Consider the following 16,723-nt stretch of genomic DNA (forward strand, 5'->3'; position numbering starts at 1 on the left):
TCATTTGTCCAAGGATGCATTCCAAATGGGACAGAGTGGGCTCTCAATATTTGTTGAATGGATGAATGTAATACTTCCCACAATGGACAAAGATGAGGACACCTGTTCAGGTGAATCTGATTCATTTGAAGAAAAGTTTTGAATCAATATGTAGGTGGATCTGTGAAATTGTTTCTTCTACTCTTAGGCTTAACTTTTCAGCCCAAAAGGCATGTGAAAAGCAAATCTATTCTGAAAAAAAAAAAAAAAAACAGAAAGGGGGCGGGGGAGAATAGTAAGCTGGCTGTTCTGGAGGATAACTTTGCAAATTGATTGAAAAATAAAAGAAAAAAATTTCAATCACCAACAGCAAGCAACCTGTCGGAGTGAGTTTTCCTTTAATAAACTAATTTTTGGCTGGTTTGACTCTTTTTGTGGGAGAGGCTAGGCCAAATGAAATTCGAATTGCTTCTTCTTGAAAAAAAAAAAAAAAACAAGAAACAATACAAAACAAATACTCCACTGCCTTCTGAAGCAAACTGTCAGAGCAGATCCTAACCCCAAAGCACGGAACAGTTTACAGAGAAACAACCGCCTCCATGGAAGCATATGCCACCCATACTCTACCCATTCACAACTAGCTGATGAAGCAACTCGTGCTCTTTGGGAATAAATCCTGTAAATACACCCTTTATTTTTTAAAAATGCAAATTAGTTAATATTGACCAGTCATTCTTGATATTTTTTTTTCCTTCTAAAAGACCTCTGATGCCCCAGTATGTCAGAGCAAAACAGAGGCCCCCGTATTCCAAACAGTCCCCATGAGTACTTAATACAATTGCTATGAGTTGCAGTTCAACAATTGTGAAAGATCCGTTGTGGGGACAGCTGGATTTAACCTGGGACTCCTTAGCATTTTGCATTCTTCCTGCATCAATTTGCCTTGATTCCTCAATCAAAGGGAACACAATTTAATTTCAGATTGAAGCAAATGGGCAATTGATAGGTGTTGCCTTGTAGGTAAAACCCGATACAACTAGTCTGATCCCATGAAATAGAACCATCTTCTGGAGAAAAACTCGATATTTTAAACTGAAGTCTTATTTCTCACCTTTTATTTTTCATTTCCTTTTTAATCGTGGTTCTTACCTTTTTTTTTTTTTTTCCAAATCTTGCAACCCTTTAACCCTTTTCCCTGACTTTTTTCCATCTCCGAATCATTGCCATGGCCACCTTGACAAAACAGTGCTTAGGAGGCTGCAGCTTTGCCTCTCAACGCTCTGAAGTCTCCAAGGGACACACCCTTATCCAATGGGCCCCTAGTCTTCTGCTGACATCATTCAAGCACTGAGTCTTAACAGTGGCCCTGCAGGCCCTCTGGACTTGCCTGTGTGTGCATCCCAACCGGGGCCCTGGGGTGCTAGGCACTTGGACACTAGGCACTCAGCAGTGGCAGCTGGGATGTTTTATTTGGTCACTGGATTCAAAATCCATCCTTTGCCTGAAAGGGATCTCTGGTGCAGAGACTTGCAAGCAGGTAATCTCCCTGAGAAATCAAATTGTGATCAGCAATTCACCAGAGTGCTCAGTCAGAAAATTCACTTGTGTAACTCTTAGTGTTGGAGACAAGCACAAGTATTCGTGCTGTCTTCACAGCTGCATTGTAGGACTTCGGCTGTCCCAGGCTTCTAACGCAGTGACAAACTGACGGTGGGGAGAGATGGAGACCAGGCGAGTAGAACCAGAATAAGGTATTTTTGAAGGAAGAGTTTTTATGAATACATTATTCATTAATATATTTATTCATAAGAAGAATATATTTATAAGGATTCTGAATATTCAAGAGTCTATTAACAAATATATTTTTCATGAATATATTTATAAGGAGAATAAGCTTTTAAGAACAACTTGTAAGGAAAAATATTCATGAAGAATGATTCTTGAATATTAAGAATATATTCATAGGAACGCTTCATATTCAAGAACGTTTTTCAGCTCTGAGAGTTGCAGAGACAAATGGAATATTTCTTAAAATGATAGGAAACAAAATGGAATGCAGTGAAAACTCAGTATTTCAAATGGAATGAGTGACTGTGGCAAAGCCCTCACTCAACAGAAGGAGATTCCACAAAGAAAATTTGATCAAGAAATGTCAGGGATGTTCCAAGTCAGCCCGCAGCAAGGGTAAGAGGTCACGATTCAGAGCCAGGGGTTAACAGGAGTCAATCTTCTGTGCTAACACTTGGAATCTATTGAGGACTTGAGTTAGCCATGGTCAGGATCTCATCACAGGCCAGGAGAAACAAGGTGTTCGGAGTTGATGAAGGAGAGATTTTTCTTGGGAGGACTGTGGGTTGTTGGAAGAGAGAAATTTATCTTTGTGAAAAAGTATCAGAAATTAAAGACATTCAAAGACTATGGTCTCAGAAGTCCTAAGCTCCCAGAGCGTCCTTGCTTAATGATCTGATTTCCAGTCCCATATGTGTATTTCAACGTGTTGTGTAAATAATGGTCCTTTAGGGGAACTCTTTCTAACAATCTAGAAGTTTGTTATTTCTTGAAGTCCTACTGGCAATATTTTGCTTTGTCCTGCATACTTTTCACTTCTGAGACCGAGTCTTTGCATGGTCTTTAAGATACTTGTTACGCAATTTTTGCTTTGTCACGCATATTCCAGATGGGAATCAGGAAAGAGGAGAGTAAGAGGCTAGGGGTGGTACCTGGGGGCAGCCGAGGCCTTCAAACCATCTGGGGCATTTCCAGATGCTGCCTCACTCCTTGGGGGGGGGTCCCCTGGGAGAAAGATTTCAACTTCCAAGCTTTCCAGCCTGTCTGGAGAGGATGAGGTAAGGGGAGGGAATTTGTTGGAGTCAAAGCTGGATGTGGTAGGGCTGGGTCCAGGGCAATCAAGGCCCCTCCAGACCATCCTGAGGCCTGCCCCACATGCTTCTGGGCCCCCTAACAAAAAGCCACCTTATGTGTATTATGTCAGCTACATTCGTTTACACACATCCACAAAATCAAATTAAAAAACCCCTCGGGGTAGATATCACTTTCTTTTTACAGGTAAGTTATTCCCATCTAGGAGGTTACGGAGCTGGGACTTGACGTCGAATTTGATGCGCTTACCTCATTCACTGATGCAATAAGTAACTTACTTTGTGCTGATGAAGTGCCACATACCACGTCAAGTGCTGGGAGTAAGTGATGAGCAAGCCTGCCACGGTCTCCGTTCTCACACACCATCTAGACTAGTGGGGGGGGAGACAAGCCCCCCCTTTTTTTTTAATGTTTTACCACTCGTAACGTGGTAACGACAGCAAGTGAGGAACCACATGATGGGAATAGGGCTGCAGTGGGTCTTCCCCAACAGGGGTGAAGGGGAGGGAACAGCTCAGGCGGGGGCATCCACTTACACCCAGGAAGGTACGCTTGGAGGGAGGAAGGAGCTCAGGGTAGGTCCAGCACGGGATGGGGGCACGAGGGAAACGCTGTGACAGGGGAGGAAGGTGGGGTGAGGTGTGAAGCTGGCAGCCTGCCGGGCCAGCAGGGACCAGCTCAGAAGCTGACCTGCGCCTCGTGGGTCTCCACCTCCAGCGAACTCATGCTGGTGGGAGAAGCTCTAACACAGAAATGGCCAGAGTCAGATGTTTTGGTTTCCTCAGTTGGGCCGCTACTCTGTTCAGCCAGGAGAGGCTACTAGGACGGGACCACCGGAGTTGCCTCTCCAGAGTGGCAAGGTGAAGGCACTGGGTGGCAAGTCAGGATGTCTGGCAGGTGGCTAGACACCTGGATCGAGCTGTACCTGATTGCACTGTCTTCTAGGAACACGACAGTTCAACTCTAATTTGGCTTAGTGTTGTGTGTTCTAATCTAGATCCTTTGTTGAAACAACAAGTATTAAATATATGAAACATGCATCTCAGATCTTCCACGGAGCCTCTATGATGAACAATTGTGAGGTTCTTTTTAATTTGAAAATCTCCACTTTAACTTCTCAAGTTATTAACTAGGCTCCCTACCCAGCGTGGAGCCCAACACAGGGCTTGAACTCACCACCCTGAGATCAAGACCTGGGCTGAGATCAAGCACCAGACACTTTAACTCACTGAGCCACCCAGATGCCCCTAATTTCTCAAGTTATTAACGGCTGAATTTGCTTCCCTAGGGAAACATATCCCCAATACTCGAAGGCTGACTTCTTTGTGGGCTATGCCAAGCAGCGCTTTGTTCCTCTGTGGCTGAGATAAAAGCCCTCAGGTTGTGTTGTGGGAATAGGTTATTACAACATACTCATTAAGGCATGGAGGTGGGGGTTTTATTTTATGTTTATTATCATTTAAAATATATTATAATTTTAACACAGCAGAAGCAGGAATTTAATTGTACATGGCAGTCTAAAAAAAAACAGAAAATAAACAGCAAAGAAAACTCCACAGAAAATAAAAATTTACATGAACCAATAATATATTAAAATTCCATTTAGGTGGGAATCTTTAAAAGATGCAATATGTGCACACCTCTTAGAGAAGAATATTTTTTTTTCAGTGACCTACAGTTTGAGAATCTCTCCAGGCCGAATCAACTTCCTTCAATCGTAAGATTCTTAATGAATCAGAGAACAATGGTCTCTACTTCCAGGGGGCCGGTGCAGCTCCGACAGTAGGTATGAACAGGTGACTGTCTTTCAGAATCATGGGGCTGACTCCACTGAAGTGTCAGGTACAGTCACTTACACAAAACAAGTAAGGTCTGACAAGAGATCAGAATTGTTCAAATCACAGCTACCAAGCTCCCTACTTCAGAGATCTTCCCTGTTAGTGCGCCTCTATCAAGATGTAACACAGTCCCTTATTACATGTGCTGGCGGGGGGGGGGGGAGGCGCAGGGCCAGTTCTCCGAGGCCTCCTCTGAGTGGAGGTGGGAGGGGTTCAGTGCAGGTGGGTGGCTGGCTCTCCAGCCCCTGTGGGGTGGCAGGAGGGGGGCCCCCGGCCCCACGCTCCCGCAGGCAGCCTCAGGGCCCTGGTGAAGGGGCCTCAGAAGGGTCTGGCCAGCTTCTGCTGGCTGTCCCCCTGGTGCTCCTGGGCACATTCCAGGAGGCTCTGGGACACCAACAAGAAATGATTAATGGAACAAAAAGGAGAATTAATGAATCATGAAAACATGTGCTTATTATTATTTTAAAGATTCACACTTTCCTGAGTAAAGTACCCAAAAATCCCACATAAAGTCTTTTTAAAACACCAGGCCTCTCTTAGACTCACTGCACCCAGATGGCAAGTCTGAGCCTGGCTCAGACGTTCTGGTGAAACACTAACAACGCATTTGTGAGTATTGTTTTTTTTTTTAATGTTTTACCACTCGAGAGTTTTATGCTTGAAAAATGGTTAATGGTGAAGGAGAACCACTGAAGGTGTGTGTGAGGGCTTCTTTGGTCTGTTTGTTGCAACGCATCAGAGCTGGAAGGGCCCCACCGAAGACAATGATGTTCCCGAGTCACACCCCGGCCTCTGCATCGTGGGCACTAGGACAGTCCATGGTACCCTCGAAACATCTACACCACAGCCATTTTCAAAGGTCCAAATTAAACACGGATATAACCATGGGGACATTAAACTTAAATTAGTGTGGGCCAGTTTTATTGCTGAAAGAGGAAGGTCCTGGAGCTGCAGTAGGTCGGGGTGTGTGTTTATCCTCTGGCTTCCTGGCCTGACAGAGAATCTTCTCCACTGAGGTCCTGGGAATTCCTGAACATGAGGATAGAATTATAAATCTTCAGTGCCGGACCCAGTTTGATCTTCATCACCTTGACGATGTCCGTCTGTGTCAGAAGTAGGAAGGCTTTGCCGTCAATCTGCTGTGAGGAAATAAACAAACACGGTTTACCCCCGGGGACGTTCCCTCGGGTGCTGAGCTGTGTGACTGCGACAGTGGCAGCCTCCCTGCAGCTCCCCAGCAACACGGGAGGACGGTCCCCTCCCCACCCGGGCCCGACTGCTGCCCGGCTCCGGACTGTTACCCGAGACTCTGTTAAATATGAACTCAATACACACGCGTAATTTCTAAAATTGTTATGTTTAAAAAATCTTGGCCTGAATTTGTATCATGAACCTTAAGGGAAAAAACCTACTTTCATCCACCAAGGAAATCTCCAGGAATTTCTCCTGACAGAACAAAGTGAACTACTGAAAACAGTTCAGCATTTCTAAAATAGCAGAATTAAATAAATTATGGTATTGTCTAGGTTGGGGTGCCAGGCAGTCACCGAAATTCACCTCTCAAAGAAACACTTAATGATTTGGCAAATTTTTCGTGAATTGTTAAGCAACAAAATACAACATGATGACATAGAAAGATCTTGGTTCTAACCCATAAAATTAAATGTGCATGACCACATGTACACATGCATATAATGAAAATATTTGAAGTCTTTATATGTTAAGTGAAGTCAGATTTGGCTGGTGGAGTAGTGGTTTATTTTTATATTCTCCTTTTAACTGACCTGCATTTAAAAGTTTTTTTTTAATAAGAAATGCCATTATAAGCAAAAATACATATAAAATAGATGTTTTATTTAATAATTTTTAAAGATGATTTATTTTAGAGAGGGCTGCGAGCAGGGAGGGAGGGTCAAAGGAAGAGGGGGAGGGACAAAGACACTCCACACTGGGCACAGAGCCTGACATGGAGCTCAATCTTGTGACTCTGAGATTATGACCTGAGCAGAAATCAAGAATCGGTTGCTTAACCCACCAAGCCACCCAGGCACCCCTTATTTATTAACCTTTAAAGCATAGTGACCTGACATGTAATAGCTTTCCTAAGATTCTCAGGATGGTGAGTGACCACCATACAGCCCAGTCTGCTCTCAGAGTTTGAGTCTCAGGGACTGTAGGCAGGTCCTACACTCACATCACCCATTTCAACACACACAGGCTCAGAAAGCTTGCTGGTTCTAGAACCAAGATGACAGAATGAACGGGTCTTCTATGGCAACACCTTTCCCTGCACCTAGCACTGTGTTAGTTCTAACCTTTGTGAAACAGTGATGCAAACCCTTGGTGTCAATGACTCGATGAGGAGTAAGGATCCCCCACAGACCCAAGTTTTGCAATTAAAGTTTTAAATTAAAGTGGGAAATTAAAGATCTAAGAAAGCTATAAAATGCTTCATTTGGGCAGCCCAGGTGGCTCAGCAGTTTAGTGCCGCCTGCAGCCCGCGGTGTGATTCTGGAGGCCTGGGATCGAGTCCCACATCGGGCTCCTTGCATGGAGCCTGCTTCTCCCTCTGCCTGTGTCTCTGCCTCTCTCTCTCTCTCTCTCTCTCTGTGTCTCTATGAATGAATAAATAAAATCTCTAAAAAAAAAAAAGGCTTCCTGTGCATTTATGATAGTGTTTGTTGCTGAATCGTCCATTCAGAGAACGGGATACTTGCAGACTTTCCCAGGCACTGAAAAACACTACCCCTGATCTTCAAAGCCCCCCTGGAGAAGTCTGTGTTTTACAGAGGAGGGGAGGATAAGGCAGGCTAAATGATCTGCCCACTGGGGGGCCGCAGGTCTAAGAGCCAAGCTGGAGCATCGTGATGTGCAGAGACCTGTGGACCAGGTGGGTCTCGGGCATCACAGGATGCAGAGAGCGGCCCGTATGTGTGAGGCGGGGCCAACCACACCGGAGCCGTGCTGGGCTGGGGAAGAGCAGATGAACATCATATTTCCAGTGGCAGCTATCCAGACTGCCACCATACTGACCCTAATGCTGAGTTCCCTGGAGATGCAAGACTTGCTGGGCTTTGAGGAGCCCAGGACCCCAAATGCAAGAGTCCTTTCCCTGAACCATGCATGCCCTGAGAGGGAGAGTGTGTGCTACACACCAGAGGCTCTAGAGGGTAGTTTTCTTGGAGACTTCTGGAGCAATAACGATGGCTCTGGAAACAACCTGGACGGGGGCTACAATCTGACTGCCCCTTTCCTGCTAGGCTTCTTCATTGGTTGTTTGAGAACCCAAGGATAATAATTGTAAAGTGCTCAGCACAGGGCCCAGCACTTGACAAGGCCACGATAAACAATAACCACCATGGGCAGCCCGGGTGGCTCAGCGGTTTAGTGCCACCTTCAGCCCAGGGTGTGATCCTGGAAACCCGGATCCAGTCCCACATGGGGCTCCCTGCATGGAGCCTGCTTCTCCCTCTGCCTGTGTCTGTGCCTCTCTCTCTCTCTCTCTCATCTCTCATGAATAAATAAATAAAATATAAAAAAAACAACAAACAAAACAATAACCACTGTATCTTCACGATGATTCCATAGCTGGTCCAGTCTCTTCTGGGGTCCCTAGAGCTATAGCTACTAATTCCAGGACAAATATTAAGTAGTTTGGAACATTTCCAACCAACTGAGGGTAGGAAGCAGAAACCCCATAGAAGGATTTTGTGGCTTCTCTGCATTCCTCTTGAAGCAGGTGCCAAGCAGGGACATACAGGATGGTCCCACTGTCCCCTTGAAGTAAATAACTCCCTCTCCTCCCTGGGAGCAGGCTCCTAGCAGGACTCCATTCTGCCCCCAGTGAAGCCTCAAGTCATCATGGCAGAGCCTCCACAGCACCCATAAGAATTAATTGACATGTTCCTTTATTCACTCACCTGACAGGCTATTTCTTGGGCAGGCCACACGGGCCGAGCACCACAGCATTCAGTGACAAAGCCCAGAGTCTGACGCTGCTGTGCCCCGCTGCTCTGCTGGGCTCTTTCCTACCCTGAGCCTTTTCTCCTGCTCTTATTTACATGGAAGTAAATGAAAACAAAGCACTTCTGAGCCCAGAAGTAGGGAAATACATATAATTTTTGCATTTCTTACCTCTTTCTTGAAGCACTTGGCATGCTCTTCGCAGCCCAGAAGAGACTGTACAAATTCGGCCACCTACAGAGTGAGATGAAAAGCCTGATTTAAAACATGCACCTGAAATAATTTCTTGGGTTGTAGTAATTCAACATTTGAGTAAAATATACTTCAAATCCCTCAAACACTTGGAATTTAAATATCAACTATCAAGTCACATAAGCATTTGCCAGCTCAGAAATTAGATCAACCCCAGTCTCTCTGTTGGCCTCTCATTTCCAGGCTGACCTACATAGGGTTACTGTTATGAGGACATTGACAGCCTCCTTGTGTGTGGTGCTGGCATTCTGGAATCTTCTCTCATCTGATCCTCCTGTCCACTCACCCTGGGAGGGTCAGGGAAGGCAGGAGGAAGTGGCCGTGTGCAGCAGTCTTCACAGTGACTGTCTGAGAGCAGGACCTGTCCACCTGGCACCTCAGTGGCCCCAAGGCCCGGCTAGTGACAGGGACTCTAGGGACCTAAGCCAACCAAATTCCCCCATCAGTGACAATGAAGCTGAAGCCCAAGGAGGTTTATTTTTTTTTTAATTTTTATTTATTTATGATAGTCAGAGAGAGAGAGAGAGGCAGAGACATAGGCAGAAGGAGAAGCAGGCTCCATGCACCGGGAGCCCGACGTGGGATTCGATCCTGGGTCTCCAGGATCGCGCCCTGGGCCAAAGGCAGGCGCCAAACCGCTGCGCCACCCAGGGATCCCCAAGGAGGTTTAATGACTTGCCGAAGGTCATGCATGGCTCAGAAATGCCAGGGATGGCTTTGGAACCCAGGTTTTCAGACTCCAAAACCGGAGTTCTGGAGAATCGTGCTCTTCAACTTCATTTTCTACTCTTTCCCCTACTCCCTATCCAGCCACACATACCCTAAGTTCCTTTTAATTAGACCAAACAATGACCTGGCTATATGTGCAGGAAGCTGCTGAGAGTTTCCAACTGATGCTTTTAGAAAGCTGAATGAACAAACATAATAAATCGTAGACTGTCAACGACCAAAATGACAAGTGGATGCTGGTCACTTCTGGCAATATCTGGCCCTCTTGCATGCCAGATGTTGGCTACAGTGACAAACCCGGGAGATGATGTTTGTCAGAGTAATTGTCTTGGGCTTTTCATTTTTGTCTCTGTGTCTTGTGCCAACTGAACTGTGTGCACTTGAACCTTCTTTCTCCTCTAATGGAAAAGGCCCACAAGAAGGTGGTGAGTTCAGGGTCTTGTATCAACATGTTCTACAACCCAGGCCCTGAGAGTTTCTGACTCTCTGAAGGGAGATGGCAGTGGACACTGACCCTCCCCACACTCTGCAGAAGAGAACATCGGGTGTTGATTTCCAGCTTACAGAGCGGTCAGGGCCCAACACCCACAGAGCGAACATGGGTCCTGATGCCTGTATGCACAATCTTGACTCACAGCTCTATCTGTCCATCCATCTATTTTTAAAGATTTAATTTATTTGAGAGAGAGTGCACAAGAGAGAGCACAATGGCAGGGCGGGAGAGGGTAGGTAGAGGGAGAAGCAGACTCCCCGCTGAGCCCATGCAGGGCTTGATCCTGGCATTCCAGGATCATGACTTGAGCCGAAGGCAGACCCTTAACCGACCCACCCAGTCTCCTTCAGCTCTAATTAATACAAACATTTCAGCACCTCTTTTTAGGGGCAATCAGCACGTTGGTGTCTGCTTTACTCACCTCTGATGCCACAAAGTGTATTTTACCATGAGTCATTTACAGTCATCCTTCCAAAATGCAGGAAGATGAGAATTAAAAAAAATTTTTTTTCCCGAACCAGTCAGCACGCTGCCACTCAATGGTGTCCTCAAGCCCTAGGAGCACCCTGGTGCTCCACTCTGCCGGGAGCCAAGGCTGTTCGTTGACTTAACACGATTTGCTCTTCTAGGGGCTAAAAAGCAGGGAGCTGAGGAGAGCCTTGGAATGCCGCTGCTCAAGTTGCAGAGACACGGTAAGTGAGGCAAGTGACAGCAGGGACTCACGGAGTTTCTAGGGCCTGGGACACTGTGAAGTGGGTGTGGTCCCCTGTTCCAGGCTGCTCTCTGGCCAGGTACGTCTGACCCGGGTGACATGTGAGACCCCTGCTGGGTGCTGGGAGGGCAGGACCGGTGAGCAGGGCACGCGTGAACTTCCAACGAGTTTACGGTTTGATCAGAGGGGGAGGATTAACAGAAAATGGTGAGGATGGCTTACTGATCACTGCTCCCATGCGCGAAGTTCTAGAAGAGAGGTGGAAAGGCTTCTAGCAGGGACAAATGGCATCTCAGATGGGAACCGAGTTAAGGCAGCACCAGGGAGGTGGGAGCTGAGACAGACACCGCTGGGTGGCAGTGTTTCCACTGGGGGGCGATTTGGGCTGGACAAGTGGAGAAGACCTCAGCACAGAGCGTCAGGGGCCAGGCCACACGCCGGCTGCATAGTGCTCAAGTCATCAGCAGTGAGAAGTCCAGTTTGGCTAGAACTTCGGAGCAGAAGGGGAGACGTGGGTAAAGGCGAGGGGTGAGGTGGTGGCGGTGTGGTTTCCGGGTGTGGGCAGCAAGGAGCCCTGGAGGGGCGGTTCTCTCTCTTGGCCCCACCTTGAAATTACCTGGACAGCTTTAAACAGGAATGATGGCGTGGCTCAGGCCATAGAGACTCCGAAGTAATCAGGCTGGATCAGGCCAAGTGTTAGGCATACATTTCTAGATTCCCCAGGTGATTCTCATGTGAAGGTAGGGCCTAGGACCCTGGTGCAAGAGAAATCTTGAGAGACGATCTAGCAGTGTGAGCAGGCCCGGGCAGGACGTCACTGGGAGACACCTGCAGCTCTCCAGCGGAGAAAAGGCCCTGGACAGTCCGCATGGGACAGAGCCCAGAGCAGAAGCAGGAGGCCCTGTGAGGTAAAATCCTGAGAGCTGCCCACACTGGGTGTGGGAACAAAGGAATCAAAAGCAGAGTCCAGAAAAGATGTTGGAGGGCAGCTTTGTTCATGCCAGCACTATTGACTGGTGGGGAATGATCATTCTTCGCTGTGGGGCCACCCTGGGTATTGCAGGGTGTTTAGCGGGGACCCTGGCCTCTACCTACCAGGTGCTACTTGCATCCCCTCCAACATTGTACATCTAATGCATGCACAGATGCAGTACATCTTGTGCATGCAAAAAATGAATTCACCCTTCCCACCTCTTCAGCTAACGGAAAACTGTTAAGGAAAGCTGATTATAAAGAGACCACTTGCTCCTTTCCATCAACTTTATAAGAGACTTTTAAACATGAGGTTTCAGTAGCGTCTTGTTTTGCTTCTTTAAATTATAACATGCACAAACCTTCTTTTTCAGTGCAATGCATCTAAAGTTTTGATACCTGTAACTTTTTTTTTTTTTTTTGGTTGTGATTGTTTAAGAATCATGGATTTAGTTTTTGTAACTCTTTGGCTATTGTCCTTGTGTATCCTGACCGCCATGTGTGTCAGCCCACGTCAATCAAGATGGGTGATTATGAAATGCCAGACTTCTAAATTAAACGTTTTGGAATTCAGTGGGTAAATAAATGCTGCTTTGGGGGGGAAAAAAAAAACACAGCCAAAAATGTGTCCAGATGTTGCCTATATCTTCCTTGGTTCAAAGCCACTGCTCTAAAGGAAGGTTTTCCTGAGATGGCTCTTTCACAGGGAACACTAAAAAAGTAGGACTAAGAATTAGCAGAAGACATACATTTTGTCACATCTCAATCACTAGCTCCTGTGGGAAAGCCATGCCAACAATAAGGAGCCTGGGCGACCACAGACAAAGAGAAGTGTTTTGAGAGATGGTCTTTTTAAAATACACATTCCAGGTACTTCCATTCACAGCATAGGCGTCGTGTGTTGCTTTGATGGTCTGCAGAAGTTATAATGTCCTTTTCTGAACAAACAGAAAGAATCACATTCTTCCTCCTCAGTATTGTTAGCCAAGAAGTCACTGTCCATGTCAGAGGTAGATAGGAGTCTTTAACAGGAATAATTTTCGTGCCAGGCCAGAGAGGAAGTGGAGCAGCCCAGGCAGCTGGGCAGCCCTTGGCTGGGCCCTGCACAGCCCTCCCTGCCTCACCTCCCTGACGGCGGGGCCGCCTTGTCTCCGTTGCCTCACCATCGTGTCTGAAATCCTCTGCGTCTTTGGAAAGAGAGTCTGATTCTATTCAATCTGTCCTTTTCCAAAGTCAAAACCAAGTTCCATGAAATCCACTGAGGCCGACTTTTCTGGCCAGAATTAAAAAATATCCAAAGGCCTTGCTTGATCATTATTCAGTGCCATAATTCAGTGCTGTTAGTATTTATTCCCTCCAAGAATACAATATATTTTGAGGCTTAACAGAAAGCCCATTTTGCTGCAAATTTTAAACATAAAGTGGGGAGCTCTAACACACTGTGGAGTACTATCAGAAAGCCTCCTTCCCATTCTCCCCTTAAGAATCCTCTGATTATCTATTCAAGTCTGTGGTACATATGAACTAGTCAGACTGGTGTGAACTCTATGAAACAGAAAACTGGCATCTGTTTGCCTGAGCCAAGGTGGCCGTGTGGACGTGTCTGCTCGGTAAGGCGATGGCGCTGCTGTGGGAGCCCGGGGACCACCAATCCCCACCTTGGTTCCAAGAAGTACACCTGCTGTGGAGGCCGACATGTGCTGGATTCCCCAAGTTCTCAGGAGTAGGGTAGCCCATGGTGAAAGGTCAGCTTTATTTTGGAAGGACACTGAGTAGGTTAATTCTGGGAATGACACAGCAGTTTGGAGAGACCAAGAAAGATGACCCTGTGGCCAGCTCTCGGATGAGCCCATTGCTTCCCTAACTTACTTCCCCCAGCGACCTACTTTTCCCGGCATTCTCCTGGAACTCAGAAGGCCCGTCTCCTTCAGTGGGGCTACGGCTCCCTTCAATCCTCAGTGGGGCGCTGCTCTCCATTCTGCTGAGCCTGGAGCAGTGGGCCTGATTACCGGCTCCGAGTCCACTGGGGACCATGTTTCCAGCCTGGGTCTAATTTTTTAACAGTGGAATTTGTTATTTGTCTTTTTTTTTTTTTTTTTTAAGGGCCCGCTTGTACAAGGCTGCTATGCTTAATTACCAGTATCCTGAGTTTTTCAAAACACTCCCTTCTGTGGAAAGGTTGCTTTTAAAGTGACCACCATCTTTCAAAATTAATGGACACTTAGGGCACTCTTGGTGGAGGCTATGGCGATGTACACGTGCTGCTTTAAAAAGCATTTTTGGTTGTAAGGAAGCAAAGTACCCATAGGTGCACCGAGCATACATGAGCCATACCTGTGGCTCTAATGTGCCCACAACATGTCACCTCCTGCCCTCACGTGTCCACGCACACCTGGCAGGAGGGTACTGCATAAAACCCACCTCCCCACTTATTCACTCACACATTTGTCAGGCACCTACTCTGGGCAAGATACTTTACTAGAATGATGTAAGGAGATATAAAAATATTTTAGTTTCTACTCTTAAGCACTAATATTCCTTTATGGAACATTTCCATGGCCCAGAGTAAGAAATACACTTCGCACTGACCGTAACTTGAGTGTGTGCACATACCCACACGTTTCTAACAAAGGTTTCACAAGATAATAACCCTTACTACAGTATTGGTCTTTCCTCTCATCTCTAGAACCATGAAATTGACTTCACAAGCCTAGCCGTGCTTTGAAAAACTCTGCTCTCCCAGAAACAGCCACAGCGACAAAGGAGTTAAGAGCCAGCTCCCAGGCTCTGGGCAATCTTACAAAGGCCCGGTGCTGGCTTTTCTTCACAGGTAACATAATGCAGAATGGAGGACTTCCTCCCAGGCCAGGACAGCAGACAAAAGGAAGCATTCTTGCTCTTCCTCTTGCGCCACGGACAGACTCCTGCCTTCAGTCTCCCCGAGTGGCACTTGACACAAGGACACACACACGTCCATTTTCAGGGTATCCTGTCTTGGGCTCCTATGATTCCTTCCAATACTTTGCCTAATGAGAACCAAACACAAAGGAACAGCACCCTCCTTTGTCTCCTCTTGCCCTGCGCTGCCCTTTCAAATCCTTACTGCCCCATTCCCATTTTTAATGCAGTGTCTGAAATAGTCACAACTCTATTGTTGGTACTCACTGGAATGCCCCCTCAGCCAAACCCATCTGAGGGATGCCTTATTTTCAAAGATACAAATAGAACCGTCACAGAGCCCACACTCTCACCCCAACCAGGATTCTTCTTGAGGGCCTATTTTGGTTCCAGAAAACGTGCTACAGGAGTGTGAGAATATAGAAGGGAATTTAGGATGTGCTCCTTGTCCTCAAGGGCATCTAGTTAGGGGGATTTCAAGATTATGATATAGTAAGCATTAGGAGATAAGCCAAACTTTCTCTGAAATGCATCCTTGAGGGAAGTCATGGTTATGGAAGCATCACGACAGGAACGCTTTATGAAGACAGCATCACAGATGGTCGTTTTACTTTAGGTCTAGAAAATTCTAAGGCCTCTTTCAGCATGAAAGAGCTGGTGTTCCATGTGTATCCACTACAGAGAACTCAGGGACTATGACCTTAGCCTCCTCTTAGTCTTCGATGGCATCCTCAGTCATCCTCAGTCTCCCCTGTGGTGAGTCCCTCCTTGTCCCAGTGAGACCTGCAGTGTGACAAACACTGCCTTTCTTCATCCACCAAGCCCTTGCTTTCCTGCAGTGCCATTCTTGGGACTCGCCAGACCAGAGGCCCCCTAAACTTCCCAGTCATTACTTAATGTTCCTAAAACAGAGGTTCTATTCTTTTTGGATGATGGTCCTCTTGAGACGTTCAAGGAATACACATATTGTACACATTTTTCCACTCTCACCCCCACCCCAAAGCCTAGTCCTGCAGTTCCAACTAGGAGTCCTGAGCTACATCTGACATGGGCCCTACCCAATGGAACCCTCGCCACCTGTCTTCCCTTGACTTTTCTCTTTTGTGGACACTCTCTCCCCGACTGTGGTCCCCACTGACCTCCATCCTCAGCAGCAATCCTTGGATGACCATGTCTTCAATGAGGGCTCACTCAGGGCCCCCCATCCAATAATGACACCCCATTTGGTATTTCTACCCCCCAGAATAGGTGTTGCACATCCATTGCTCTAATGTAATTTACAGGGACCTCTCACTCAAGATGTCCCATATTTAATTCACCATCTTATCCCCTTGCCCCCAAACTGGGTCCTTCCCCCAGAAGTTTCATTTCATTTGATGGCACCATGACTTTCCTGTTCTTTCAGATGAACTCTCCAACTCACATATTGTCATCCTAGGTCGTAAACAAATGGAGTCACATTTGGCTCATTTCACTTCTTCATCTTCAGTATCTAATCTGGTTCACTGTGTTGTGTTAGTGGCGTCAACTTAAAAACGTCAGCCGACTTTGACTTCCAGTGGTTCTTCCCACGTGGCGCTCAGTGCAGGCAGAGATGATCTACGCCAGGAGTGTGGTAATGCTCCCTGATAGCTCCCTCCCCTCCGAGGCCTCTTCTCACACTTCTGCAGATGAGTGCCATTCACATGCCCACGAAGCACCGTCTCCACAGGTGACTTTCTGCGTGAGAACCGCTCAGGTGGTTCATACTGAGAAGTGACAGGCCTGCCAGTGCCTGGCCTCACACAGGCCACTCTGTGCCCCCAGGTGCACAGGGCGCTTGGTGGGGAAGATGTCAGCTCCGGGCCTGGCTCTGCCTGTGAGGCTCCGAGAAGTGACTTAAGTTTCTAGGTGCCTCAAAATGGGCAACAGAAAAGAGTACTTGCCTTACTCTCAGTATATTAATAATGTTCACTGTCATTATGGATGCTAGTAAAGGATGTGCTGTACCTTGGCCATCCCTGTATA

The 16,723-nt window shown here is 46.8% G+C and overlaps 1 protein-coding gene across 14 annotated transcripts in view; it reads right to left on the reverse strand.

Annotated features, from left to right (window-relative positions):
* Positions 1–4,289: 4,289 nt before the first annotated feature.
* The window catches only part of L3MBTL4 (L3MBTL histone methyl-lysine binding protein 4), a 492,784-nt gene continuing 480,350 nt past the window's right edge, over positions 4,290–16,723 (reverse strand). For 13 of the 14 annotated variants that reach the window (XM_049112901.1, XM_049112904.1, XM_049112903.1 and 10 more), the window contains 2 exons: positions 8,832–8,894; positions 4,290–5,836 (listed from right to left, as the gene is read on the reverse strand). In XM_049112901.1, coding sequence (XP_048968858.1) covers positions 5,669–5,836; positions 8,832–8,894 — 231 coding nt within the window. In that variant the 3' untranslated portion in view covers positions 4,290–5,668. The remainder of the gene's footprint in view (positions 5,837–8,831; positions 8,895–16,723) is intronic. The other variant, XM_049112902.1, reaches the window with a different exon arrangement.

Source organism: Canis lupus, chromosome 7 (genome assembly GCF_003254725.2).
Source record: "Canis lupus dingo isolate Sandy chromosome 7, ASM325472v2, whole genome shotgun sequence".
Lineage (NCBI taxonomy): Eukaryota > Metazoa > Chordata > Mammalia > Carnivora > Canidae > Canis > Canis lupus.